General features: G+C 36.5%; 1 protein-coding gene across 3 annotated transcripts in view; it reads left to right on the top strand.

The window, feature by feature from the left end:
* The window catches only part of YTHDC1 (YTH N6-methyladenosine RNA binding protein C1), a 37,385-nt gene extending 16,117 nt beyond the window's left edge, over window positions 1-21,268 (top strand). For 2 of the 3 annotated variants that reach the window (XM_037041958.1, XM_037041948.1), the window contains 13 exons: window positions 1,095-1,184; window positions 1,630-1,683; window positions 2,233-2,327; window positions 3,809-3,917; window positions 4,006-4,123; window positions 8,604-8,688; window positions 9,642-9,808; window positions 12,314-12,396; window positions 13,605-13,641; window positions 13,714-13,777; window positions 13,885-13,947; window positions 15,596-15,730; window positions 20,279-21,268. In XM_037041958.1, coding sequence (XP_036897853.1) covers window positions 1,095-1,184; window positions 1,630-1,683; window positions 2,233-2,327; window positions 3,809-3,917; window positions 4,006-4,123; window positions 8,604-8,688; window positions 9,642-9,808; window positions 12,314-12,396; window positions 13,605-13,641; window positions 13,714-13,777; window positions 13,885-13,947; window positions 15,596-15,730; window positions 20,279-20,503 — 1,325 coding nt within the window. In that variant the 3' untranslated portion in view covers window positions 20,504-21,268. The remainder of the gene's footprint in view (window positions 1-1,094; window positions 1,185-1,629; window positions 1,684-2,232; window positions 2,328-3,808; window positions 3,918-4,005; window positions 4,124-8,603; window positions 8,689-9,641; window positions 9,809-12,313; window positions 12,397-13,604; window positions 13,642-13,713; window positions 13,778-13,884; window positions 13,948-15,595; window positions 15,731-20,278) is intronic. The other variant, XM_037041956.1, reaches the window with a different exon arrangement.
* Window positions 21,269-27,019: the final 5,751 nt, after the last annotated feature.

Here is a 27,019-nt window from a genome sequence, read left to right as displayed (position 1 = left end):
TTTTTCTGTAAATGAGAGTAATGTCATTATGTATCTTGTAAGCTTGTTGGGAGGCTTAAGGGAGATAATTTATTTAAAGCTTTTAAAATAGTTAACTCTGCAGTCATTATATAATAGGAAATTGTATGCAAAATCATTGATGATTATGTTTCAGCTTTGTTTATATATATATATATATATATATATATATATATATGCCATTTTCTCCCTTCATATCCATTGTTATTTCCTAGCTGAAAAAGGTAAAGGAAATTATAATGGTATAATTAAAATACCAATAACTAGAGACAGGAGAACCTTGTTCCATCATAGGTCCTTATTTACTTACAAAGTTCCAAATTAAGCTTGAATAGTTTTTATGTGTGACAGGTAGTGCAAACCTTTCTGTTTACTGAAGATTCCCATCTCTCATAGAAATACATAGGGAATCATTAAGACTTTAGGAATAAATTTTAAATTGAATTTGATAGGAGCAGTAACCTAGGAAGGAAATGAATGATCAAGAGGAGTGGAAGACACCAAAATAAGCAGTGGCCACCAGAAGGGGGTCATTAACTTACTACAGTGTTTTGGGTTTTTTTAAACAGTTGAGTAGCTTTGGGTCTGGAGTTCATTAGACATCTACGAATGAGTTTGAATTGTGATGAATACTCATAGTATACTTTTTTAAAAAGAGGATCTAGAACAGTGGAACTTGATACATAGAAGGAAATACAATAAATTTTATTGACAGGAAAGTTGGGTTTTCTTTACAGATTTTTTCTACCTCTTGGAAAACTTTATTCAAGACACCTTTATATATAGTATAAAGAACTCACAGTTATGGGCATGTGTTTTTATTTGATTGGAATTGGTGGGAGAAACAACAAAATGTCCTTAGTTTTTGAACAGTGTCTTTGAACAAAATGTCCTTAGTTTTTGGATAGTGTCTTTGAAATGGAATGCCTCATTCTGAGGTAATGGAGAAGCAGGGAAGAGATTAGCCATGATTAATATTTAGGTATTATGCAAAAACCATGATACATAACGTTACGTTCTTGTTACCTAGACCTGTGTTGTAATGTTTTTTTAAAATCTTGCTTAATTATTTTTAGATGAGAAAAAGAAAGAAAGAAAGCGAGCTAGAGGTATTTCTCCAATTGTTTTTGATAGAAGTGGAAGCTCTGCATCAGAGTCATATGCAGGTATTATCATTTACCTTTATTTGCAATTATATGCGACTGATTCTAATGTGATCTGTAGAAAGTGTGTGGAGGCTGTAGTTTAGTATGAACTTGTTGATGGCATGTTCAGTGTAATAATTCTAGAGAAAACTAAGCTTTTTCTTATTATTTCAAACCTGTTCTGTTACTGCTTAAGTGGAATTTCACTTTTTTTTTCTTGGAAGATGATGATTCAGTGACTAGTTTTCTGAGTGGGAAACTGTTCAAATATACATATCTTTAAAAATCCAAACAACCCAAAAAGCAAAACACTCGTACACATTGAGAAGTATTTTTTTTTGTGTGTGTGGGTGCGCCAGGAAGAATAATTTGTCTTGAATGAGAACTTTATGTGACAAGACTGTAGAAATTTTGTCTTATCTCTATTAAAGCTCAATCTGAACAAATGTACTTTGGCTAAATACAGGTTCAGAAAAGAAGCATGAGAAATTATCATCTTCCGTTCGTGCTGTCCGAAAAGGTATCATTTAAATTTGAAATTGTTTTCATTGCATGCTGCATAAAGTCATTGTTTTGCCTTATTGGTTTTCCATTAGTAGTCGGTTTTAATGTAGTAATGTTCTGATATATTAATGGAAAAATAATGTGGTCTTACATAGATCTCCATGTTCACTTAGTGCATATCTTTTAGAGCCATAGCAAACATCTCAGGATATGTTACAGTTTTTGGGCACTATGGATGGTATAAATATTTTTAATAGCATAATAGTCTGTTTTCAGTCTTTAAAAGAATAATTTGATGGAAGAAATTGTAAAATTTGTAGCCATTTTCATGCTTAAGTATGGATCTGATATATCGGAACATCACTGGATCAGGTTTACCTTCTTGCAAAATGCTGATTCTTTTCTTAGCTTTGCTTTATTATGTCTTGTGGCTTAGCTTTACAGGTTGAATGGGTGATTATGAACTGTTTAAAAGTTGGGTTGTAGAGGGCTAATTTTAGTACAGCTTTACAACCCTTTTGTGTAATAATGACCTCTCTAATCAATTTGGATTTCTTTTTTCCAGATCAAACGAGCAAACTGAAATATGTCCTACAAGATGCAAGATTTTTTCTCATAAAGAGTAACAACCATGAGAATGTGTCTCTTGCCAAAGCTAAGGTATTAGTGTCAGTTCTGTTGAAATTATCCTAATTTTGAAAATTTTAAATTGGAAGGTTGAACTGATTGGCATAATATATACTATTATTTTTCATAAAAGTGTTAAAGGTCTAGAGCCCAGTTGCCACTTAGGGTCTCTTTTCTGTTTGGTTAGGAAACCTTATAGTAATCTGGGTTTTCTTGTAAATCTTTTAAAGATATTTGAAATCAGATGTTTAATATCGAAGAATATATGTGTATACGCATTATACTTTGTATCGTAAAAGGTGTATTTATGTTGCGTTTCTGTATTTGCTAATTATTTGTACTAATACTTTTTAAAAAGTTTTGTTAACCAATTTTTGCTTTATATTGATGCTTGTTTTAGACCTTGAGATCTTGAATTCATTTCTTTATGGAGAGAGTTTTATTTTAAAAGTAGGGTCACTTGAATTTAGAAGAAAAGGAAAGAATTAGCTTAAAGTCCAACTGCAGACTTCACAAAGAGGATATGCCCAGTTGCTGTAGGTTATTGTAAGACAATAATTTTTGTGCTTTTGCTACAAAAATACACGTTTGCTACCCCAGCCATTATATCTTTCTGTTCTTGGTTTAAAATGAGTAATTCCAGTTTCTGCTAATTTTAAAAAATTAAAATCTAAAGTTAAATATTTTTTCTAATTGTATTTTTATCAATATTAATATTCTTTATTTGAGGATTACCCATCAAATTTTACATATGGAAGGAATAATGTACCAGATAGCTGTCTAGTAGAGGTTTATTCCTTTCAGCTGGAGTGGATTTATGCAGAAGTAATTAAGCACTTACTGTGAATGAGATCTAGTTTGTGTGAGCAGGTAAAACTGAGTTAAGAGTTTTTGCTTTACCTTTCCATTCTCTCTTAGTCATTCATGAATAAAGAATTGCTTATAATTCTTTGGAAATTTACTATGTTCTGGTTCTGTGTAAAGAACACAGGCCTCTTCAGTGAAACTATTGATACATAAAAATTTGAACTTAAGTAGAAAAACTGGGAAATGCTAGAAATTTGATAAATTCTTCACTTATGGATTTATTTATACAGTAATTTTAAATTATTAGTCACATTTTTTAAGACAGAAAAATGTATGTTGTGATTCACATTAAACAACATCTTTTTACCACAGTTAAAAGGCTATGATTTTAAAATAATTGTGATTTATTATTATTATTATTATTATATAGAAATCTAGCCCATAAAGTTTGAATCCCGCCTCCCTCCCCAAACATGTATTTAGTTGTTTTAATAATTTTGTTAAGGCTGGTAATTTTCTCTATATTTTTCCTGAGTCTTAAAAAAATTATTACATTATTTTGACAGCTGATAAGTAAGACCTCTTTATTATAACTTACTTGAATTGAAAATTCAACATCAGTAGATTTGGTCTTTTGCCAATATAATTGGAAACGTGAAAAACTGATATTGATTACAATTTGTATGATTTTTGCATTATTCGTATAGGGTGTATGGTCCACACTGCCAGTAAATGAGAAAAAATTAAATGCTGCATTCAGATCTGCAAGGAGTGTTATCTTAATATTTTCTGTCAGAGAGAGTGGAAAATTTCAAGGTAAGAATAAAAATAATTGGGATATATGAAAACATTGATCATACTATATTAGCATTTTTTATATTATGTTGTGATTTGATTCCCTTAGGATTTGCAAGGCTTTCTTCAGAATCACATCATGGAGGATCTCCTATACATTGGGTGCTTCCAGCAGGAATGAATGCTAAAATGTTGGGAGGTGTCTTTAAAATCGACTGGATTTGCAGGTAAGTTAAAAGTGTAGATAATAAAAGTTGTCCTTGTTTTGAATGGGCTACCGTTGGGAATAATGTTAAAATTCCAGAGTTGTTTAGTTTTAATGTATCATTCTCTCGTTATTCCTTTTTTTAAACTTTCTATGGGGAAAAATTAGAAGCAATCTAAATTCTCCCATATCGGAAATTGGTTAGGTAAATTAAGATTTGTTACTTAAATGAAATATGCAGAAATTGTCTGTGGAACAAAATGGAAAGGTATAACACATGAAAAAATTTTTAATGTTGGACTGTGATGTTAGGGTGTTGAGAGAGTATGTGATAATCCTCCTATTGCACTGCACCCAGAGTTTTAAAATAAAAAATTCACAATTCTTAGTATTAAGTTACCATTATAATCAATAAAGTTTAAAATCTGGCATTTTATAGGGGAAAAAAGGTGCCAGTTATTTCTTATAGTGATAGACATTTTTCAGATGGATAAAACTGAAGGTCTAAGGGCAGACTTTTTAGTCTTATGTTTTTATAACTAGAAATATTATTGGTGTACCTGCAAAGTATTTGGAAATGATGCTTAAGAATAGGAGGAAAATATAATCGCCCAGTTTTAAATTGGTTGCAGTGAATTTGTTTTTATTTTATTTTTTATATTTATTTTTAATATATTTTATTGATTATACCATTACAGTTGTTCTATTCCCCCCTTCATTTCCCTCCACCCGCACACTCCCTCCCCCACCATTCTCCCCCCCTTAGTTTATAACCACGTGTCTCAAGTTCTTTAGATTCTATATTTCCCCCACTATTCTTGCCCTCCCCCTATCTATTTTCTACCTACTGTCTATGCTATTTTCTGTGCCTTCTCCCCCCTTCTCCTCCTCCCACTCCCCTGTTGCTAACCCTCAATGTGTTCTTCATTTCTGTGGTTCCACTCCTGATATAGCTGTCCTCTTGGTTTGCTTTTGTTTTAGGTGCGGTGGTTAATAACTGTGTTTGCTGTCCTTTCACTGTTAACATTTTTCATCTTCTTTTTCTTATATAAGTCCCTTTAGCATTTCATAAAATAAGGGCTTGTTGATGATGAACTCCTTGAACTTGACCTTGTCTGAGAAGCACTTTATCTGTCCTTCAATCCTAAATGAAAGTTTTGCTGGATGAAGCAATCTTGGCTGTAGGTCTTTGGATTTCATGACTTGGAATACTTCTTTCCAGCCCCTTCTTGCCTGTAAGGTCTCTTTTGAGAAATCCACTGACAGTCTGATGGGTACTCCTTTATAGGTGACTGTCCCCTTATCTCTTGCTGCTTCTAGGATTCTCTCCTTCATTTTAGTCTTGGCTAATGTAATGATGATGTGCCTTGGTGTGTTCCTTCTTGGGTCCAACTTCTTTGGGACTCTCTGAGTGTCCTGGTTTTCCTGGAAGTCTGTGTCCTTTGCCAAACTGAGGAAGTTCTCCTTATTATTTGTTCTTAATAATAGTTCTCCTATTATTTGTTCAAATAAGTGTTCCACTCATGGCTGTTTCTTTCTCCCTTCTGGTAGCCCTATAATCCGGATGTTGGAACTTTTAAAGATGTCCTGGAGGTTCCTAAGCCTCTCCTCATTTTTTTGAATTTTCATTTCTTCATTCCTTTCTGGTTGGATTTTTCGTTCTTCCTTCTGGTCCACTCCATTGATTTGAGTCCCAGTTTCCTTTCCATTGCTCTTGGTTTCCTGTGTATCTCCCTTCATTTCAATTAGTTTAGCCTTCATATGTTACTCTAATTTGTGACTATAATCATCCAGTTCTGTGAGCATCCTGATAAACAGTGTCTTGAATTATGCTTCTGAGAGGCTTGCAATTTCTCAGTTGCTGAGAGTTATCAGCTCTGGGACTTTGAGTTCTAATTGCGCCATCTTTTGGGCTGTTGTGCCTGTTGTGTAGCAGGATCGGAGCCCTAAGGTGTTCACTAGAGCAGGGCAACTAAGTCACTGGGTTGTGATGCTGTATGTGGGGGCGGGGTCAAAGAGGAGCAATGGCGTCTAGTCTGCCGCCTCCCTCCGAGGCCCCCACAGTTACTGCAGCTGCCACTGTTACCGGCCCGAGTGTTTCGTCCCACTGCACTCGAGCGTGCCACTGCCGTCAGCCCTCGCCCCCTGGGGCCTGTGTGGTCCATCTAACTGTGCACGAATGTGCGACCGTGGTCAGTCTGCCCCGCACCCAACTGGTTCCGGGCTGCCTGCGCGTCCAGGTCCGGGGATCTGTCCTGCCCGACCCTGCTCGCTGCTGGTTCCGCCCCTCTTACCATCCCGGTTGAAAGGTTAGTGGTTGTAGGACTTCCGTATAACTCAGTTTTCTGTTTTTTGCTGTCTTTGTTCTCCAAACCTTTGTTGTATTCAAACTTGGTTGTGGGAGAAGGCACAGTGTTTCCACCTATGCCTCCATCTTGGCGGAAGTTCCGTGAATTTGTTTTTAGTGTGACTTCTTTTGACATTATTTTCACATTATTATTATTATTTTTAAAGATTTTATTTATAGGGGAAGGGAAGGAGAGAGGGAAAGAAATATCAATGTATGGTTGCCTCTTGTGTGTCCCCTGCTGGGAATTGGCCTGCAACCCAGGCATGTGCCCTGACTGGGAATCAAACTGCGATCCTCTGGTTCGCAGGCCTGCGCTCAATCCACTGAGCTACACCAGCGAGGGCTTATTTTCACATTATTGATAAGTAAATTTGTTTATACATTTTAGAAGGTGGACTTTATTTATTTGTAGATTATTGTTTTCATGTTCCTTTTCATTGACTTACTGGTTAATTTACCAACTTGTTTGAAATGTATTTAGCAACAGAAGAGGTACAAAGCCATATCATTCATCTCATTAATATTTTGTGTGCTCTTGAACCAGTTTTGATGTGTGAAGTATTCAGATTTGTATTAGACTAAGAGTCCTAGTCTTTTGGTAATACCTAGTGGGCATATGCATCATTCACTGCCCACTTCCCTCATACATTCATATCATCACCACCGCCACAGAGCATGCCACCTTATTACAGTAGTGCTATAACCTTAGTTGTACTTCTTTTTATACTTTTTCCTGTAAATGTCAGAGTTTTTTCTGAGGTTTAAAGATGTTACCCAAAATTTGAGCATTCAGTATTCATCTTTAAGGAAGTTCATTTAAGATTAAAGTAAGTGATTATATGGGTTGTTCACTGCACCAGCTTACTTGCTTGTGCTTTTCCTTCTCCATTTTGCTTTTGCTATAAGCCCTTCTCATTGCTTCAGATACTGTAACCCTGCCTTGTCATTCCACCAGAGGCATTTCTGGGCCATGTGACTTTCAGGCTTACTGCAGTGCCACTGGATTTTCCGATTATTTTTCTCTTCAAAAAAGATATGGCTATTGACATTAAAAACAAAATGAAACTCCTGTTTTTTACAAAATAATTGTGTGAGCTTGTTTATTCTTTAATAGCTATGGAAAAAAGAGTAGGGATGAAAACAGCTCTTTACCTTATTTATCTATGTATGTCCTTTTGCTGAGCAGTTTCATTTGTATTGTAGATATAATAGTTTTTAAAGCATTTATTTATTTTGGCATTAACTCATTTTATGCACAAATAGATAAAACTTAATCAAATGCTTCTAATTTTTTATTGTTCCCTGACAACTAACAAGTATTTTTTAAATGTCATGTTTGCTTTCAGTATTTTGCTAGGTTGATAAAGAACTAAAAAAATACAGGATATCTTTTTTTTTAGGTTGGTCAGACCATTTTGCCCCTACGCAGCCATTTTGGCTTAGAAGAGTTAGAATTTGTTTAAAATGATATACTAGAATACTGCACTATAGTGTAAGTAGGGGATAATTAATACATACAAATACATAGATTTTTAAACAAACATTTTTATTAAGAGCTATTCTAAGAATGATGGGTAATGATTAATTGCCTTATTGAAAGGGGGAAGACACTTGAATCTGGTAAAACAGCCCCTGAACCAAGCAAGAATAGGGGACATTTATTTTCATTTGGTGTTAACTACTTGGGTTAAGACTCAACTCTTTGTTTATCAGTTAATAAAAAATACAAATTTTTTGAGTACACAGAATCAAGGAATACACTAAATATTTTTATATGTCATTTCATTTGCAAACTGCTTAAAACAAATATGAAGTAGGAGGTGCTATCCTTGTTTATAAGATGAAGAAAACTCAGAGAAGTTGCATGAGAAAGAGCTAGAACTCAAACTCCAGATTGTTTCCAAGCTCATACTCTTAAGCAGTGTGTTACTTACCTTTTTTTTTTTTTTTTTTGAGTGCGCTCAGAATGGAGAATGTGGAAAGAGCGCATGTCTGAAGGGGCTCCTCTGGGGAATAGCTCTACCATTCTAAGTGATTCTTAAATTTTAGTCACATTTAAATCATGATTAACATAGGGATTGACTAGTGAAAGTAACATAAGGTCCTTAAAGTATTCTGCAAAAGAAGGTAATTACTATTACTTTGTATTTAGGCGTGAATTACCCTTCACCAAGTCGGCTCATCTCACCAATCCTTGGAATGAACACAAACCAGTAAAGATTGGACGTGATGGACAGGTTTGCTATTTTAATTCTTTTAAAAACACATTTAATCAACACTTTTTAAGACCTTTATTGAAGGACGTTTTAAATTATTTTCTGAAAGACTGTGTGTGCAGTATTAAGGGAAAATGTTCTTATTTAGAGTTTATGATTACTGTGATTAATGACTGACTAATAAGACTTGCACTAATGTTGGAAGCTTTATATGGTACTTTCATTAATACAATTGAAAGAAAAGTTTTGAAGAGAATTGGCCTGAATTTTCTTTATATTATTACTGATATTCTGAACTTAGAAATATCAATGAACATCTTTGCTTTTGTTTTCTGAATAGAAGGAAGCTTTATAAAAAGATCGGTTATGAGTACTGAGATTGTCAAGTTGAATGAAATAAAAAATGTGTGGTTATTTAAAATTCAAACCTTTGACTCTCATAGTTTCTGTAGGTAATTTTGAACAGAAATAATTTTTCACTGCTCATAAGTGAAAATGATGGTTGTTGGAAAATAAAACTTAAATTTTAAAATTCCACAGACTGTTATGTGTTTGTGGTTAATCTAATGGATTTCAGTGCATTTAGCAGTTTATAATTATTAAAGTTGTGGCACACACTAACATAACATGTTTTTCCTCCACTATATTAGATGGATGGATACCTTTGTCCTGGTATTTCTGTATTTTGTACAGAGAAATAATCTGCAGAGGGCAGTTGTTTCAGAATTTTAAGCAATTGCATTTGTATATTTAACTGGTGATTCTACACAATTTAGTTTCGCTCTTATTGGACAGGAAACAATGTTGAAAAGTTTCAACATTAAACCTCCTTTCAAGGAGATTTATTGGAATCCCATGTAATTGCCAGTTTCTGGAAGGAAACCTCCAAAACTCTGTTTTTATTCTTGTATATCAGGAAAATACACATTTATTAAAAGTTTCCTCTATTTTCATCTTGTACTTTCCTATTCTAGGAAATTGAACTCGAATGTGGAACCCAGCTTTGTCTTCTATTTCCCCCTGATGAAAGTATTGACTTGTATCAGGTCATTCATAAAATGCGTCACAAGAGAAGAATGCATTCTCAGCCCCGATCAAGAGGACGTCCATCCCGTCGAGAACCAGTCCGGGATGTGGGAAGGTTAGAAACGTTCTTTGGACTGATAATAGGCACATGTATCAGAATAACATGATGGAGGAATGTGATTCGTCAAAAGTTTGTCCAGCGGTAAAGAAGAAAGAGAAAATCCTCAAATCAAGCTGCATGGACTAGTTTGTGGCTTCATTGAGGATTTCACATGGTCACCTTGATCTCAGTCATTTTTCAAGAGGAAAATGGGGATCTTTCCTTATGCAGAAAAATTATTTGCTAAAGAGTATTATCCAGTTTAGATTAGTTGAAATTCTGATAATGCAATGTATAAAATGGAAATGAGGTGGGCCTTTGTCACTAAAAACAGGCTAGAAAAGAGGAAGAGGAGGAAGTCTTTATTCACAAAAAATGTTAATATTTTGTAAAAAGCCTTTTCTTGCAGGTGTGTCTCTGGATACCCTTATGAGATATGGGACTTTTATAAAGGATCACTAATGTTTTTTCAGAAGATGACGCCTCATTTAGAGGATAAAATATTTTAAGTTATTTTGATATTCAAGAGGAGCATTATTGGGACTGTTTCAGATTTTATCACCGTGATGTGGTAACCCCATTGCCAGATATTCTCTAACCTGTACCCAGTGAATTCATACATCTTGCTGAGCTTCTGAAAATAGGTCCTTTCCAAAGGGGATCAAGTGGCCCTGGGAGACCCGGCAACAAACCAAAAGGAAGGGCTGTTGCTGTGTCTGTTTACAACTTTTCCAGATGCTGGCAGTACCTGTGGACTTAAAAGTGTTTTTTAGAGGATCGCCATGGTTATTGATCACTACTTTATGAACTAAACATCATTTTCCAGGAAAAGGGGGTTTAACTTGTTGCAGAATTGGAGAAGGCTTTGCAAAGGACTGAGTTAAGCCCTTCTACCCAACACCTTCCCCTGTATAGATTTGCATACAGCTAATCTAAAATATTCTGCTAAAGACTATTGGATGTGTGGTTGATGGGATGAAACCTTTGGTTACGTTTCCTTTTGATGGAAACATCCTGTGGTAGGTACAGATAATCCAACAAGAGTCCCCATTCCTTTGAGCTTAAAAAGGACACTGTCGAGTAGGTAGGAGGAAACCTGGCAGAGCCCCCTTATTTTCTGGCTTAAAAGGACTGAGCACCAAGATGTCTTTTGAAGTTTTAAGCTAAGAGGTTTCCAGTGCAATACAGTACATACAAGTGAAGTTTTTACCTCAGTTTTGCAATGGACTGCAAACTATACTTATTACACCACTACACCTTCTCTCAAGCCTGCCAGGGCCTCCATGTATGTATGTGGCTTACAGCTTAAAGTCAGTAGTTGGACTACTATATGAACTGTTACTATCATGTTTTATACCGGTCGTAAATGCACTCCCCAAACTACAAGAAAGCGGTATGTTTATTTTTTAAACCAGCTTTTAATTTTCTTAGTCTTATTTATTGTAGTTGCAACTGTTTTATTCTGTTGGGGGTGGGGCTTGGGGTAATTGCACTTAAGTTTACGTTGAACTTGTGTTGCGAAAGTTAATGCAAATAATGGATACTCAAAAATAGCTGGAAAACTAGCTATGCCAGGTTTGACAGTTTTTGGTATGGTAGAGTTTTTGGACATTAAGGGTAAACATATTTGTTACCTTAGAAATTTGAAATATTGAAATACTAAAAAATTTGAAATATTTTGAAATAATTTGAAATATTTAAAAATTTTGTGTAGCCCTTTCTTAAATGCTAAGTAAAAATGAAGTGTATTTAATTATGTATTACATTAAATATTAAGACTTATGGAAGGCAGTAGAGGGCAACACTGCAGAGAGTAAAATTTTACTTCCTAAAGAATACTTTGAACTTCTTTTATGAACTCTGTTAAAACTCTGCCTCATTACTTGGCAGTTTTATTTTAAGGCATTGTCTCTGGAAGAAATTCCCTTAATTCTTAAATGTTATTAAATATAGAAACTTATTTTTCATAGTATTAAGAATTTCAAAACTTTCTTGTAAAGTCACTTTTAATAAGTACCAAATTTTCTGTATGATCTGAAAGTACAATTTTGTGCAAAGAGAAGAAAAATACTTAAGACATTCATAATTTTGTTGTCTTATCCTAAAATGACATTAATAAGTTTAAATATGTAGTTTTTAAAGTTACTATTGTGTAATGATAGAGTATTTTTTCCTTTCTTTTTCACTTGAATGGAGACTTCATTTGGGAAAGTGTACTAATTGTTAAATTGGATATTTAAATTAGTTTAAGGTGGGTCATTCACTTTTGTTTAGAGCATTAAAATGTGATTTACCTATTTTGAGCAGATTCCTCTTTCCAGCTGTCTCTTCATAGCATGAGGATTGCAGAGAATATCTACTTCTAGCAGTATACTTAAAAATTGATTTATAGTAATTTGAGAAAATTTTAGAGTAAATAATGGGCAATTTTTTGTACTTATTTCTGTCAGAAACTCTTGCTTTGCTATTTGTTCTTCCAGCAGTTTTTGGTTTAATTTCTAATATGTCTAATTTGTGTAGGCGTCGACCAGAAGATTATGATATTCATAACAGCAGAAAGAAACCAAGGATTGACTATGCCCCTGAGTTTCACCAGAGACCAGGTTAATATTTTATAATCCTGCAGATATTTGACTTAAAATGATTAAACAACCAAAACACAAAAACTTCTGTTGTAGTTGTGTAGTTGTAAAAGTGATAAATCTAGGACATGACTACTAAACTTTAGGAAGTTATTAGTAGTCCTCACCTAGTAGTTTTCTCTCCTTAAGGTTATCTCATTTTTCCTAGTGTGACTCATTACCATAAATCTGTTAATTATCTGCTTTTGCTAATTTATAATTATTGCAAAAGGTTAGGTATAGTAGGGAAAGCAGTAATCTTACACTTTATACTTTTTATTTCCTATGATATTTAGTATTTCATGTGTACATAGCTTTGATAGGAAGTTGAAATTATGCTATATTTTTCTGAATAAAAAGTTTTGACTTTGTTTTTAGAGAGGTATGGGAAATACTTTGTAACATAAAAGCCAGCATCTCGGTTATTCTTTTCCTTGCCGGATTAAAAAGTGTTATTTACAAGAAGATATTTATTTTATGTCGCGATACATTTATAAAAATTAGGTAATTTGGAAATTGGTGTTAATGAGCATAACAGCACTGTTATGTAACAAGTGGCTTAAATGAGCTTCACTCTTCTTCAGAACAGGTGGTGCGGGGAGTAAAACTGCGTTTTCTCCAGTAACGTGGCCACTCAGATTTTTTATGTTTTAATACGCTGAGGACTTACTAAAAGGTGGTGGGAAAATATTTTTATTTCTATAGTTCTTTCATTTAAAATCTATACGTCTCATTTTTGCAGTTTTGTTTTTCTTCCCTTTAAGTTTGCATTTTTTAAAAGTATGACTGACCTAGTAAGACTGTGTATATGTATATTCAGGTAGAAGGTAAACATTTGTTTTAAAGAAATTCTATTGCAGTGTCCTCAAGATAATTCCTTTGCCCTTACTTTCCTTATGGTGCAGAATGAAGAAATTTTCTATCTAGCGAAAATTGGGGTGTGGATTTAGAAGATCCATACGAAAGCCTCTACCAGTTTATAAGTCTCTGATACCAGTAAATTATTACTTTCTAGATTATCATGTAATCTGAGAAGAAAATCTGAAAATGGAATAATGCAATAATAGTATGACTTAATAGCATCACAGTATTCATGGGAAGAATTGAGATGAGTGGTAAGGAAGGTTTAATTATGATGCCATAATGAGAACTATAAATTTCATTTACTAAAATGCTTGATGTTTGAACAGGGTATTTAAAGGACCCACGATACCAGGAAGTAGACAGGTAAGTTTGGTTCACTCTTGCTTAGTTTTGAATTACATTCTTGGAACTAGTTTATGAATTACCTGAATTTAGTTTCACAAATCTTATTCCCAACAGACGATTTTCAGGAGTTCGCCGAGATGTGTTTTTAAATGGGGTAAGCATTTCATTTCATACGTTAAAAGTACATAAAATCAAGATCTGATTTATTTTTGTAGTTTTGAGTTTTATTTCTGTTATTGATATTATCATCTTTTGTTTTAGTCCTACAATGATTATGTGAGGGAATTTCATAACATGGGACCACCACCACCTTGGCAAGGAATGGTTTGTATTCTGTTTTTGCAAATAATTTAACTTCGTTTGCTGTTCTGTGTATTTTGATTGCTAACATGAAATATTCTTAGACTTAAGTATATATCTTTGGTAATAAATAATGATATGCTGTTTTTAAAACTAAAGACTAAGAAATAATTTGATTTGTGTTGATAGCAGTTTAATTGACAAGGGTTATGGCCTATTGTAGGTGGCTAGTGGTACAAATGCTGCCTGGGTTCATATCTTACCTTTTCAATTCTGACCTTGGGCAAGTTTTATAAGTCCATTCTTCATTTCCTTGAATGTAAAACTCAAGAAACATTGGTTCATTCTTTGGCTCATCAAAGGAATATTTAGTACCTACTCTCTACAGGGCACTGTGCTTGTTCCGATTATCCATTGGTGAGCGAAATGAGCATTGTACCTATCCTTGTATGGCTTAATACTTAATAGAATAGTGTTGGTCTCATAAGATAGGTGAGAAGCTAAACTCAGAAATATGTGCAAAGTTCAGTATAGTGCCTGATCCTTGTATTCAGTATATACTCTCTATAAAATAAGGTTAATTAAACCCTGTTGATAGTTTTTAATATTTCCGTTTAAGAAAACTGTGTATTCTTCTTAGAGTACATTTTAAGGTATAGCTGAAACATTAATTTCCAAGAAATAAGACACTTGGAAATTTAAATAATTATTATTTTTTACCCTTTAAAAAATAATGCCACCTGTAATGTGGCCTCTTTGTCTGACTTTTGTTTTACTTAAGGGCCTATATGCAGATAGATGAATTAAAATTTTTTTTTAAATTCCATGAAATTTAAAACAAAAATTTAGTAACATCTTGGCACTAACAAGGGAAGCAACCTTTGAATTACCCTTAATCAATTTACAATCAATTTAAAAGTTTATTAGCTACTAGGCTTTTTTTTTAACTATAGATATTTACATCATGGTTAAGAGGACTGATTCTAGAGCCACACTGCTTCATGTTGTGTCCCAGCTTCACCCCCTTGTTTGAATGTGATTTTAAGCAAGTTACCTAGCCAACCGGTGCCTCAGTTTTGCCTTTTGTAAATTAGGAATAATAGTATCTGTTTCATGCCCTGGCTGGTATAGCTCAGTGGATTGAGCACGGGCCTGAGAACCACATGATCTCGGTTCACTTCCCAGTCAGGGCACATGCCTGGGTTGCAGGCCAGTTCCCGGCAGGGGACACACTAGAGGCAACCATACATTGATGTTTCTCTCCCTCTCTCCTTCCCTTCCCCTCTAAAGATAAATAAAAAAAAAAATATTTTAAAAAATAGTACCTGTTTCATATGGTTGCTGTGAGAATTAAATGAGATGTAAAGTGCTTATTAGGACAGTGCTGACAGTGCTCATACGTAGTATATAACGGTTCGCTATTTCTGTTAGTATTTAAATGGTAGCAGATTAAAGAATAAACATGTTAAATCTCAAAAATGTGCAATTAGAGTTTATTATGCACATATTCTTAACAAGCAGATAAAGAATATTTTGAAGAACCTTTATGCCATCAAAGTAGATGGCTAGTACAGACAGATTAAATATTTGTTTGGGGTGGGTGGTTTGTTTATAATGATATTTGGTAAATACTTACAGAAGAGGGCTTTTGTTTTCTGGGGTTTTTTTTTAGACTCCTTATCCGGGAATGGAACAACCTCCACATCATCCTTACTATCAGCACCATGCTCCACCTCCTCAAGCTCATCCCCCTTACTCAGGACATCATCCAGTACCACATGAAGCAAGATACAGAGATAAACGAGTAGTAAGTGTATAAGAAGGCAAAAGTGTGAGGGAACTACTTAGAATTGTAGATCATTTAAATGTAGAGGCTGTCATGTTATTTTGAGTAGTGGATTGTTTCATATCCTTACTGCAAGCTGTTTTGGAGTAATTCACAACTTGTTTATTAAAAATGGCTTAATCCCTTTGGATTATTTAAATAGACTAACTACATTTGTAGACTAATGTAGTTAGTCTACATTTGTAGTCTACAATGTAGACTAACTACATTTATTGATCAAGCACTGCTTAAGTTTTAGGCAACTCCTACATACAGCTCTTAGGCATTGTTCTAGGGGTGTGGTGTAGTAGGATATTTTGTGTCTTGGCTTATTGTGCAATTAATATTGCAAATAGGTATTTCTAAGATTTTTGTATGTTCTGACCGACTCAATGTTCATAGGATAGATGGTGTATATTCAGGTAGTTAACAGGAAAATTTCCAATCTCATTTTGTTATTTGCTTCTGCCAAATTTTGTTAAAACTAGTAACCAAGGGAACTATTTCACCTCCCTATCTCTGATTTGTGGGATGATGGTAGTAAATAACAAACATGTTATGATATAACAGAAGAGTAAATTGTACTTAGTTACTGGTTCTAATAATTTGATATGAAAGCTTTTTTGTCCACGTAAAACCACTTAAAAAAGAGGATGAATGAATGACAATGTGTAGTTTGAGTTTTTTGTTTTTAAACTAGTGAGGCTGACTTTATTAAATGGTATTCAGTTTTTCCTTAATAGTGCTTTTATTTTTAAAAATGAAATTGTCTCCTGGCACTTGTTAGCATAATTCTTTCATGTGCAAGTTTGGTAGCCTTTGAAAGGTAGTTTGGTTCTTAAAATAGGATATACAGTTTGGGATTTCGCCCACCAGCCCTTAAACCTAGGCATGTGCGTGCACACACACACACACACACACACACACGAGATGGGGTTTGTGCTGGGTCAAATAAATATCCTTTTATCTTCCCACTTAGATAAAGAGTATGCGTATTTGAGAGGGTCATTGTGCCCAGTAGCATCCTCCCCTATATTTAATATACTTTCATCTGTTTCACAAAGGATATACTTTCCTTATCCCACTGATTTTCCTTATCCCAGTAATTTTCCTTATCCCAGATGAAAAAGATTTTCAACCTTTTTCATCTCATGGCACACATAAACTACTAAACTTCTGTGGCATGCCAAAGAACGTTATAATAGCCATAATTTCGATCAATTTACAAAATAGTAATAATAATAACCCACCCCTTTTGCTTTTCTGTTTGGTCATTTTTTTCTTCCTTCTGGTCCACTCCATTGATTTGAGTACTAGTTTTCTTCCCATTGCTATTGGTTCCCTGTGACTTAAAAAAAATTTTTTTTAATTGAACTTAAAGTGACTTTTTGAAAAATCAGTTACCTATACTTGTATATAAGGATTTCTGGTACCAAGAAATAGCCAATCAGACACAACTTTATAATGTAGTGTGACCGGTAAGGTACAACTCTATTATATAATACCTACACATTTATGGTTCAACACGGCATTCACACTGGATGGCTATTGTGTGTTGGCTGTTGTAATTTTTTTATTTGACAATATCGGGGCGGGGGGGCTCAGCATGCCTGACTAAATAGTTGGGTGTTGCATGTTTTAAAAATTATGGCAGCTCACTTGTTGTGAAAATCACTACCTTATCCTAACAAAGATATTCATGCTTCAAAATCACATCATATTAGGACATTTAATCTTAGTTCAGTAAAAACAGTTTGAGAATCCTGACTAATGCTTATATGGTACATATTCATTATATAAAAAGTAATGTAGAATTGTTTTTGACTCTTCTGTATATTTATGTTGAGCTTTGAAAAGAGAATTAAGTTTCCTAAGTAGAGGTGAGTTGAGAATTAAAAGAAGAAAGCTAGAGCAGGGGTCAAGCTTAGAACTAGTGACAATGACAGCTTGCATCTCACTTAGTGTGCTCATCTTATCCTTGTCCTCTGCAGCCTTTTGTGTGTTACTGACTAGCTCTTTGTGGAATCTACAATCTTACCTGAAATTCATATTTTCGTAAAGTTCTTTCAAATTTCATAAGTTATTTGTCATCAACAATGGTTTAGTTTGAAAGAAAATCTAGATTCTGGGAATTCTTAATTTTACCTTAAAAGGATAGGTTATCTGTGTGTTGCTTTGTAGCATCAAAGGAGAAAGTTATCAGTAGGGTTTACCTGTTAACAGAAAAACATCGGTGACATTTAGCATGATGATTTGCATATATGCATGATGTACTGGACAGTCATTAGTAGGTGATTATTTTTGCCTAAATCTTTTTTAAAAATATATTTTATTGATTACTCTATTACGGTTATCCTATGTCCCCTCTTCATTCCCCTCCACCTTGCACACCCCCTTCCACCCACATTCCCCTCCTTTAGTTCATGTCCGTGTGTCATAAATTCTTTAGCTTCTACATTTCCCATGCTATTCTTGCCCTCCCTCTATTTTCTACCTACCGTCTATGCTGCTTATTTTCTGTACCTTCTTCCCCTCTTTCCTCCCACTCCCCTATTGCTAACCCTCCATGTGATCTCCATTTTTGTGGTTCTGTTCTTATTCTAGTTGTTTGCTTAGTTTACTTTTGTTTTAGGTGTGGTTGTTAATAACTGTGAGTTTGCTGTCTTTTTGCTGTTTTATATTTTAACTCCTTTTTCTTAGGTAAGTCCCGTTAACATTTCATGTAATAAGGGCTTGGTGATGATGAAGTCCTTGAACTTGACCTTATCTGAGAAGCACTTTATGTGCCCTTCCATTCTAAATGAAAGCTTTGCCGGATAGAGCAATCTTGGCTGTAGGTCTTTGGATTTCATGACTTGGAATACTTCTTTCCAGCCCCTTCTTGCCTGGAAGGTCTCTTTTGAGAGATCAGCTGACAGTCTGATGAGAACTCCTTTGTAGGTGACTGTCCCCTCATCTCTTGCTGCTTCTAGGATTCTTTCCTTCATTTTATCTTGGGTAATGTAATTATGATGTGCCTTGGTGTGTTCCTCCTTGGGTCCACCTTCTTTGGGATTCTCTGAGCTTCCTGGACTTCCTGGAAGTGTATTTCCTTTGCCAGATTGGGGAAGTTCTCCTTTATTATTTGTTCAGATAAGTTTTCTACTTGTTATTCTTCCTCTTCCCCTTCTGGTACCCCTATAATTTGGATGTTGGAACATTTAAAGATGTTTTGGAGGTTCCTAAGCCTCTTATTTTTTAAAATTCTTGCTGCTTCCTTTTCTGTTTGGTCATTTTTTTCTTCCTTCTGGTCCACTCCATTGATTTGAGTACTAGTTTTCTTCCCATCGCTATTGGTTCCCTGTGCATTTTGCTTCACTTCATTTAGTGTAGCCTTCATTTTTTCATCTAATTTGTGACCAAAATTAACCAGTTCTGTGAGCATCCTGATCACCAGTGTTTTGAACTGTGCATATGATAGGTTGGTTACCTCTTCGTTGCTTAGATGTATTGGCTTTGGGGCTTAGATCTGTTCTTTGGTTTGAGCCATTTTGGGGGGATTGGGGGGAGGTCTGGTTGCACCTGTTATGTATGAGGGGCAGAGGCTTAGATGTTCACTAGGGTGGGTTAACTCATTTGCTGGGTTGTGATGCTGTATGTGGGGGAGGGGTCAGAGAGGGAACAATGGCATTTCCTCTGTACTCTCTTGGATTTCAGTCCCTTCTGTTTCTTCCCTCAAGCAAATTGGGCCCTTCTTTCTCTGGTTTCTGGGTAGATGAGCTTGTGTATGTTCTTGGACCCTGTGGGTTTCTTCATTGAACTGTGCTGTGAGTCTGGGAGTCTCTCCCGGGTCCTCAACCCCCACAAATGTTTTCCATCAGTTCTTTTAGGCTTCATTTCCTGGCGCTGGTACCCTGGGTTGCGTGGTCTGTCTCACTGCCTGTTTTTGCCTGGTTTATCTAGGCGTGTATGTGTAACCGAGATCAACCAACTACCTTGCTCGCCTCACGGGGTCTGCCTATAGCCACCGCCTGTGTGCCTGGGTCGCCAGCCACCATTTCTTTCTGCCTGGACCCCTCTCTGCTAGCCGCTGACTCCACCCCTCCTTACTGGTCTGGATGAGTGGTTGTCGAACTTCTGTACAGTTCAATTTTCTGTCAGTTCTGGTTGGGGGTTTTTTTTTGGTTGTTGTTGTTTGTTTCTAAATTTTTGTTGTCCTTAATTTTGGTTGTGCGAGGAGGCACAGGGTGTCTATCTACGCCTCCATCTGGGCTGGAAGTCTGGCCTAAGTCTTATAAAGGGATTAAAGTTACATTAGGAAACTGCCTGGAGTGGTTTTTTTAAAAATGAGATAGGTATAATCCTCTATTGTAAGTATCTAATGAATTAAAACATGAAAATTCTATTGTTAAATTTCAGAGTTACTTTCTGTGAATTAATGCATTTAGTGCATTATCTATATTCTTTCTACCAGACAGTAAGTACAGTATAGAGACTCATACATTTTGCCCGGTATTTGACATAACCTAAACAATTTCTTACCTTTCCTAGCACGATTACGATATGAGGGTGGATGATTTCCTTCGTCGCACACAAGCTGTTGTCAGTGGTCGGAGAAGTAGACCTCGTGAAAGAGATTGGGAACGAGAGCGGGATCGCCCCAGAGACAACAGAAGAGACAGAGAGCGAGATCGAGGACGTGACAGAGAAAGAGAAAGAGAACGATTATGTGATCGTGACAGAGACCGAGGGGAGAGAGGTCGATACAGAAGATAATGTGCTTTTGGAAGTACTGATTGTTTAAAGATAAAAAATCTTGTATTTTTTTTGTGTGTGTTTACAAGTAGTAAATTTATTTTCAGCTGTCTACTTAAAGTTCATTGTGTAGAAGGATTTATTATGACCCTCTTTGTTCCAAGCATGCAGTATAATAAGAACTGGAAAAAACTCAAATCCTCCAAAAAATAGACAGTTGACAATTTGAGTTGACACTTATTGGGGCAGAATGGAACAGTCCACGGATGTAGATATTGATTCATTCTCCGTAAATGTTCATCTACTTACAGTGTGTTCCTTCTAGAGTTATTTCTTGTTTGCTTTTCTTCTTTTGGATTTTGATTAATGACTGCCATGATATTTTTCTTTGATGTGTTTCTAACTGTAGTTGCACACAGTTCAGTAAAAATAATGCTGCTATCAAGTATGCAATTATTGAAGTATGATGGTTTGACTGTATGGCAGTGTTGTAGCAGCCTCTTGGTTTTGCCCTTTCCCTCTTTTTTTAAATCTTAAGTGACTTTTTCTTTTTCTTCAGTCTTCAATAATGAGAGCAATATAATGAAGACATTGCTATCTAATTTTTAATCTTTTTCAATAAAAGTTTCCCATGTTCAGTAGCATGGTTGATGCTATTGTTTAGCCTTCCCTCCAAACTGTAAACATTGGCTTGGAATGTTCACAACTTGCGCGCGTGACAGCAGAAGATAATCCCCATATTCTACATTGCTACTGTTTTGTATAAAATAAATTGGTAAAGCTTGACATTGGTTGTATTTCTTTCTTCTCTGGATGCAAGTTTGTTTTACCCATTGGTGGACAAAAGAACACTGGGTTTAGGAGTTGTAGGAGCCCCATTTGCCTTTGTTTAACATGTTTTACCAGAAGTGAAGGATCTACACCAATTATATTAAAAGCTTACTTCTGTTTTTAATGTAAGAACTAATGATACACAGTAGAATTATATTGATATTTTGGTTAAGACTTTATTCCTCTGATAACATTTTAGGATCTATTTTGGTCATGGGACTGTTCTTTTTTCTTTTAGGTTTCCTGTTTTAATAGCTGTGTTAGTGAACTAATTTATGTATGTTTTCTTTTAAAATTTAACTCAGCCCTGGCTGGTATAGCTCAGTGGATTGAGCGTGGGCCTGCAAACCAAACAACCGCGGTTCGATTCCCAGTCAGGACACATGACTGGGTTGCAGGCCAGTTCCCAGCAGGGAATGCATGAGAGGCAACCACACATTGATATTTCTCTCCCTCTCTCCTTGCCTTCCCCTCTAAAGATAAATAAATAAAATCTTTTTTTAAAAAATATAGTTTATTGATTATACCATTACAGTTGTTCTATTCCCCCCTTCATTCCCCTCCACCCGCACACTCCCTCCACCACCCTTCTCCCCCCTTAGTTTATAACCACGTGTCTCAACTTCTTTAGATTCTATATTTCCCCTGCTATTCTCGCCCTCCCCCCTATCCGTTTTCTACCTACCACTATGCTATTTTCTTTGCCTTCTCCCCCCTTCTCCTCCTCCCACCCCCCTGTTTCTAACCCTCCATGTGTTCTTCATTTCTATGGTTCCACTCCCGATCTAGCTGTCCTCTTGGTTTGCTTTTGTTTTAGGTGTGGTTGTTAATAACTGTGAGTTTGCTGTCCTTTCACTGTTCCTATTTTTTATCTTCTTTTTCTTAGAAGTCCCTTTAACATTTCATGTAATAAGGGGTTGGTGATGATGAATTCCTTTTAGTTGACCTTATCTGAGAAGCACTTTATCTGTCCTTCCATTCTAAAGCTTTGCTGGATAGAGCAATCTTGGCTGTAGGTCCTTGCCTTTCCTGACTTGGAATACTTTCCAGCCCCTTCTTGCCTGGAAGGTCTCGAGAAATCAGCTGACAGTCTGATGAGAACTCCTTTGTAGGTGACTGTCCCCTTACCTCTTGCTGCTTCTAGAATTCTTTCCTTCATTTTATCTTGGGTAATGAAATTATGATGTGCCTTGTTGTGTTCCTCCTTGGGTCCAACTTCTTTGGGACTCTCTGAACTTCCTGGATTTCCTGGAAGTCTATTGCGTTTTCCAGATTGGGGCAGTTCTCCTTTATTATTTGTTCAAATAAGTTTTCCACTCGTGGCTGTTCCTCTTCCCTTTCTGGTACCCCTATAATTCGGATGTTGGAACGTTTAAAGATGTCTTGAAGGTTCCTAAGCCTGTCCTCATTTTTTGAATTTTTGTTTCTACATACGTTTCTGTTTGGTCATTTTTTTCTTCTGGTCCACTCCATTGATTTGAGTCCCAGTTTCCTTCCCATCACTATTGGTTTCCTGTACATTTCCCTTCATTTCAATTAGTTTAGCCTTCATTTGTTTCTCTAATTTGTGACTAAAATCCACCAATTCTGTGAGCATCCTGATCACCAGTATTTTGAACTGTGCATCTGATAGGTTGGCTATTTGTTTTTCGCTTAGAGTTATTGGCTCTGGGGCTTTGAATTCTTGAGCCATAATGTTTTGGTCTGTTCGCACCTGTTATGTATGAGGGTTAGAGCCCTAGGTGTTCACCAGGGTGGGGCAACTCAGTCGCTGGGTCGTGACGATGTATGTGGGGCGGGGTCAGAGAGGGGCAATGGTGGTCCCCTCTACAGCTTCCCACTGCTGGGGCCTGTGCGGTCTGTCTCAGTGTTTGCTCCTTTGCCTGGTTTATCTGCGCACGACTGTGTGACCACAGTCAGCCTGCCACCTTGCACCCTCACTGGGTCCACCTGATGCTACCCCACGCCTGGCATGCACCAAGGGCTGCCTGCATGCCTGGGTTGGTCCCTCAGATCTTTCCTGCTCGACCTGCTCCACTGCTGGCTCCTCCCCTTTTACTAGTCTGGCTGCAAGGTTCGTTGTCAGACTTCTGTATAGTTCAATTTTCTGTGTTTTGGTTGCGTTTTTGTTACCAAAACATTGTTGTCTTTAAACTTGTGCGAGGAGCACAGTGTGCCTACACCTCCATCTTGGCCGGAAGTCAATATAATTTGATATTTGTAAAGAAGCTGCCTCATGTCTTGGAAAAAGTAGAATATAAATTAATGTTTAAAATGATAGTGTCAGGTTCTAAGGCTATTGAACATATTTCCTTCAAGCTTCCTTACTAAGAAGAGGATTTTCCTAAAGTGTCCAGTTATTTACATATTAGCTTATGTTTTGTATTTTGGGTGTTAATTAGCTTAGTGTCTAGTTAACTTTCAGCCAGTAATTTAAGTTTTTCAGTTACAGTTTACATCTGACATTTTGTATTTGTTTCAATGTGGACTCAATTCCTTCATGTTTTTCACTCATTCCCCACTCAGCCTCCCTCCTCAACCCCTCAATCTGTTTTATGAGTCAGTTTTAAGTATTCGTCCTTATGCATGTGGATATCCAGTTTCCCGACTCCATTTATTAAAGTTACATTCTCCCCAACCAGTAGCTCCTTTGTCAAATGTTAATACATTTCAGGCTTCTCCCTTACTCCTGGGTTCTCTGTAGTGATTCATTGGTTTATGTGCTTATTCTTAGGCCAGTATTGTAATTGTGATCAGTATAGTTTGTATGTAATACAGTTTGAAATCAGGAACTGTGATGCCTTCAGCTTGGTTCTTTTTTAAGATTGTTTTGGCTATTCAAGGTATTTTGTGCCTCTGTACAAGTTTCGAGAATTGTTTTTTCTATTTCTGTAAAAATGCCTTAACATTTTTATTTGGATTGTATTTAATGTAGATGGCTTTGGGTAGTATGGACATCCTAACAATTTTTTCCCCAAATGTCTTAATTTTTTTTAATTTCCTTAAACCTTTGTTTTTAAATTACAGTTTAACTTTCGGGTTATTTTATATTAGTTTCAGGTGTTTGGCATGGTGGTTAGGTAATTCTGTGCTTGTCAAAGGGTTCCCCCTGATATTTCCAGTAGCCCCCTGACACCATATGCAGTTATCACAGTATTATTGGCTATATTCCCTGTGCCTGCCTCCGTATCCTAATGACTATTGGTAGCTGCTCTGCCTGGTTTCAGGAGCTGTAACGTGCCCACAGCTAAAGCTAAGAGAGTGAATTTCGGACCATAAGCCACTAAGATGAAGCTTATCTCCCCAGCAGGAGCACCACTTCTCCTTTTTTCATAACTGGCCCCCAATGCTTGACCAGTTAGCCAATGACAGGTACTGTTCCCAAAGGGGAGAATGACCTAAGATAGGCATGATCACATGGAGGCCCCAGCTAAGGACTTGGGGGGCTATCGAGAAGGGGAGGTAATGGACCCTCGTCCCTCGGCTTTGAAGAAGCCTGACTCCCCTGAGTGCATGAGAAGTCTCTGAAAATGCCTTGGCTATCTGCAGCCTCTGCCTGACCTAAGCCTGAAACAATGACAGAGGGTGGTGCAGCCCTGTGCTGGAAAGGGTGGGCTCCCGGGTGATCAGGCCTGAGAAAGGATATGTAAAATCGTGTGTGAAGCCTGCTTTGCTAAGAATGCTCTTAGTTAAGTGATAAAGGTTCCAGCAGGAAATGAGTTTATTTCCCAAAGTTTTGTAGCCTTGTAGCTGATAGACCCTGACTCAGAAGAAGTCCTAATAGTTCTTTGTATGCTATCTACTGTTTGATCCTTACTGCCTGACAATGATTAATGAGCTGTACCTGTCTTCCTGCACAAATTAAATCAAATAAAAACCTGACTATGCAAGGGTCAGCATGCTCTCTCCCCTTGAGAGAGTGGCCAGGCTGTTCTGAGGCACTCCCCCCTTGAGGGAGTAGCTGTGCCATCCCCTTTCCTCCACAGGACTCGGTAGTCATGTGAATTTGTTTCATATCTCAGCCATGACGCCTCGAGCACTGCGGGCCAGTGTCTCCATCAAATGACTATTTTGTAACTTCCCATCTGTACTTAATCCTTTCACATTTTTCACCCACTTCTGGAACCTCCTTTCCCTCTGGTAACCATCAGTCTGTTCTTTGTATCTATGAGTCTGTTTCTCTTCTTCATCTTGTTCTTTAGATTTCACGTGTAAGTGAAATCTATAGTATTTGTCTTCTTTCTCAATTAGCATAATACCCTGTAGATCGATCCATGCTATTGCATGTAGTACAGTTTTACTATTATTTTTAAAGACTTTAAGAGAGGGGAATGGAGGGATGAGGAGAGGGAGAGAAACATCAATGTGTGGTTGCCTTTCATGTATCCCCTTATTGGGGACCTGGAGTACAACCCAGGCATGTGCCTTCTCTGGGAATTGAAGTGGCAACACTTTGGTTCGTAGGCCTGCACTTAATCCAGTGAGCTATACCAGCCAGGGCAGATTCTACTGATACTATGACTGAGTAATCCATTATATAAATGTATCATAAGCTTCAATGAAAATACACATGTGGATTATTTTGAGTTAGTATTTTGGGTTTCTACAGGTGTATACCCAAAGTGAAATTGCTGGGTCATAATGTATTTCCATTTTTAATTTTTTTCAGGAACCTCCATGCTATTTTTCATAGTTAGGCATTCCCACTAACAGTGCACTGGGGTTCCCTTTCCTGCACATTCTTACCAACAATTTTTGATTTATTGATGATAGCCAATCTGACAGGTGTGAGGTGATATTTCATTGTAGTTCTAATACGGATTTTCTTTTGATACGTTTTGTTGGCCATATGTATATCCTCTCTGGAGACGTGTCTATTCAGGCCCTCTGCCCATTTTTTAATTGGTTTTTTTTTTGGTGTTGCATGAGTTCTTCATAAATTTTGTATGTTTACTCCTGTCAGATGTGTCATTGGCAAATACTTTCTTCCATTCAGTAGGTTGTCTTTTCATTTTGTTGATGGTTTCCTTTGCAGTGCAAGTTTTAGTTTGATGCTGTCTCATTTATTTTTAAGTATATTTTATTGATTGTTATTACTGTTGTCCCATTTTTTCTCCCCTTTATTCCACTTGACCCTGCATACCTCCTTCCACCAGCCTTCCTCCCACCCTTAGTTCATATCCATGGGTCATACGTGAAAGTTCTGTGTCTTCTCCATTTCCTATACTGCTTTTAACCTCCCCTCGTTTATTTTGTACCTACTGATTATGCTTATTGTCTATACCTTTTCTCCCATCCTCCCCACTCACCCTCCCTGCTGGTAACCTCCATGTGATCTCCATTTCTATGATTCTGTTCCTGTTCTAATTGTTTGCTTAGTTTCTGTGTGTTTTGTTTTTTGGGTTGAGTTGATAGTTGGGAGTTTGTTGTCATTTTAATGTTCATATTTTTATCATATTCTTCTATAAGTCCTTTTAACATTTCATATAATAAGGGCTTGGTGGTGATGAACTCCTTTATCTGGCTTTCCAATCTGAAAGCTTGGCTGGATAGAGTAACCTTCAGTGTAGGTCCTTGCTTTTCATGACTTTGAATAATTCTTTCCAGCCCCTTCTTGCCTGCAAGGCTTCTTTTGAGAAATCAGCTGATAGTCTTATGGTAACTCCTTTCTGGGTAACTGTCTTCTTTTCTCTTGCTGCTTTTAAG

Source organism: Sturnira hondurensis, unplaced genomic scaffold (genome assembly GCF_014824575.4).
Source record: "Sturnira hondurensis isolate 20B ecotype Veracruz unplaced genomic scaffold, ASM1482457v3 Scaffold0000566, whole genome shotgun sequence".
NCBI lineage: Eukaryota > Metazoa > Chordata > Mammalia > Chiroptera > Phyllostomidae > Sturnira > Sturnira hondurensis.
The sequence above is the reverse complement of the archived record's forward strand: the minus strand, read 5'-3'. Positions and strand labels throughout refer to the sequence as shown.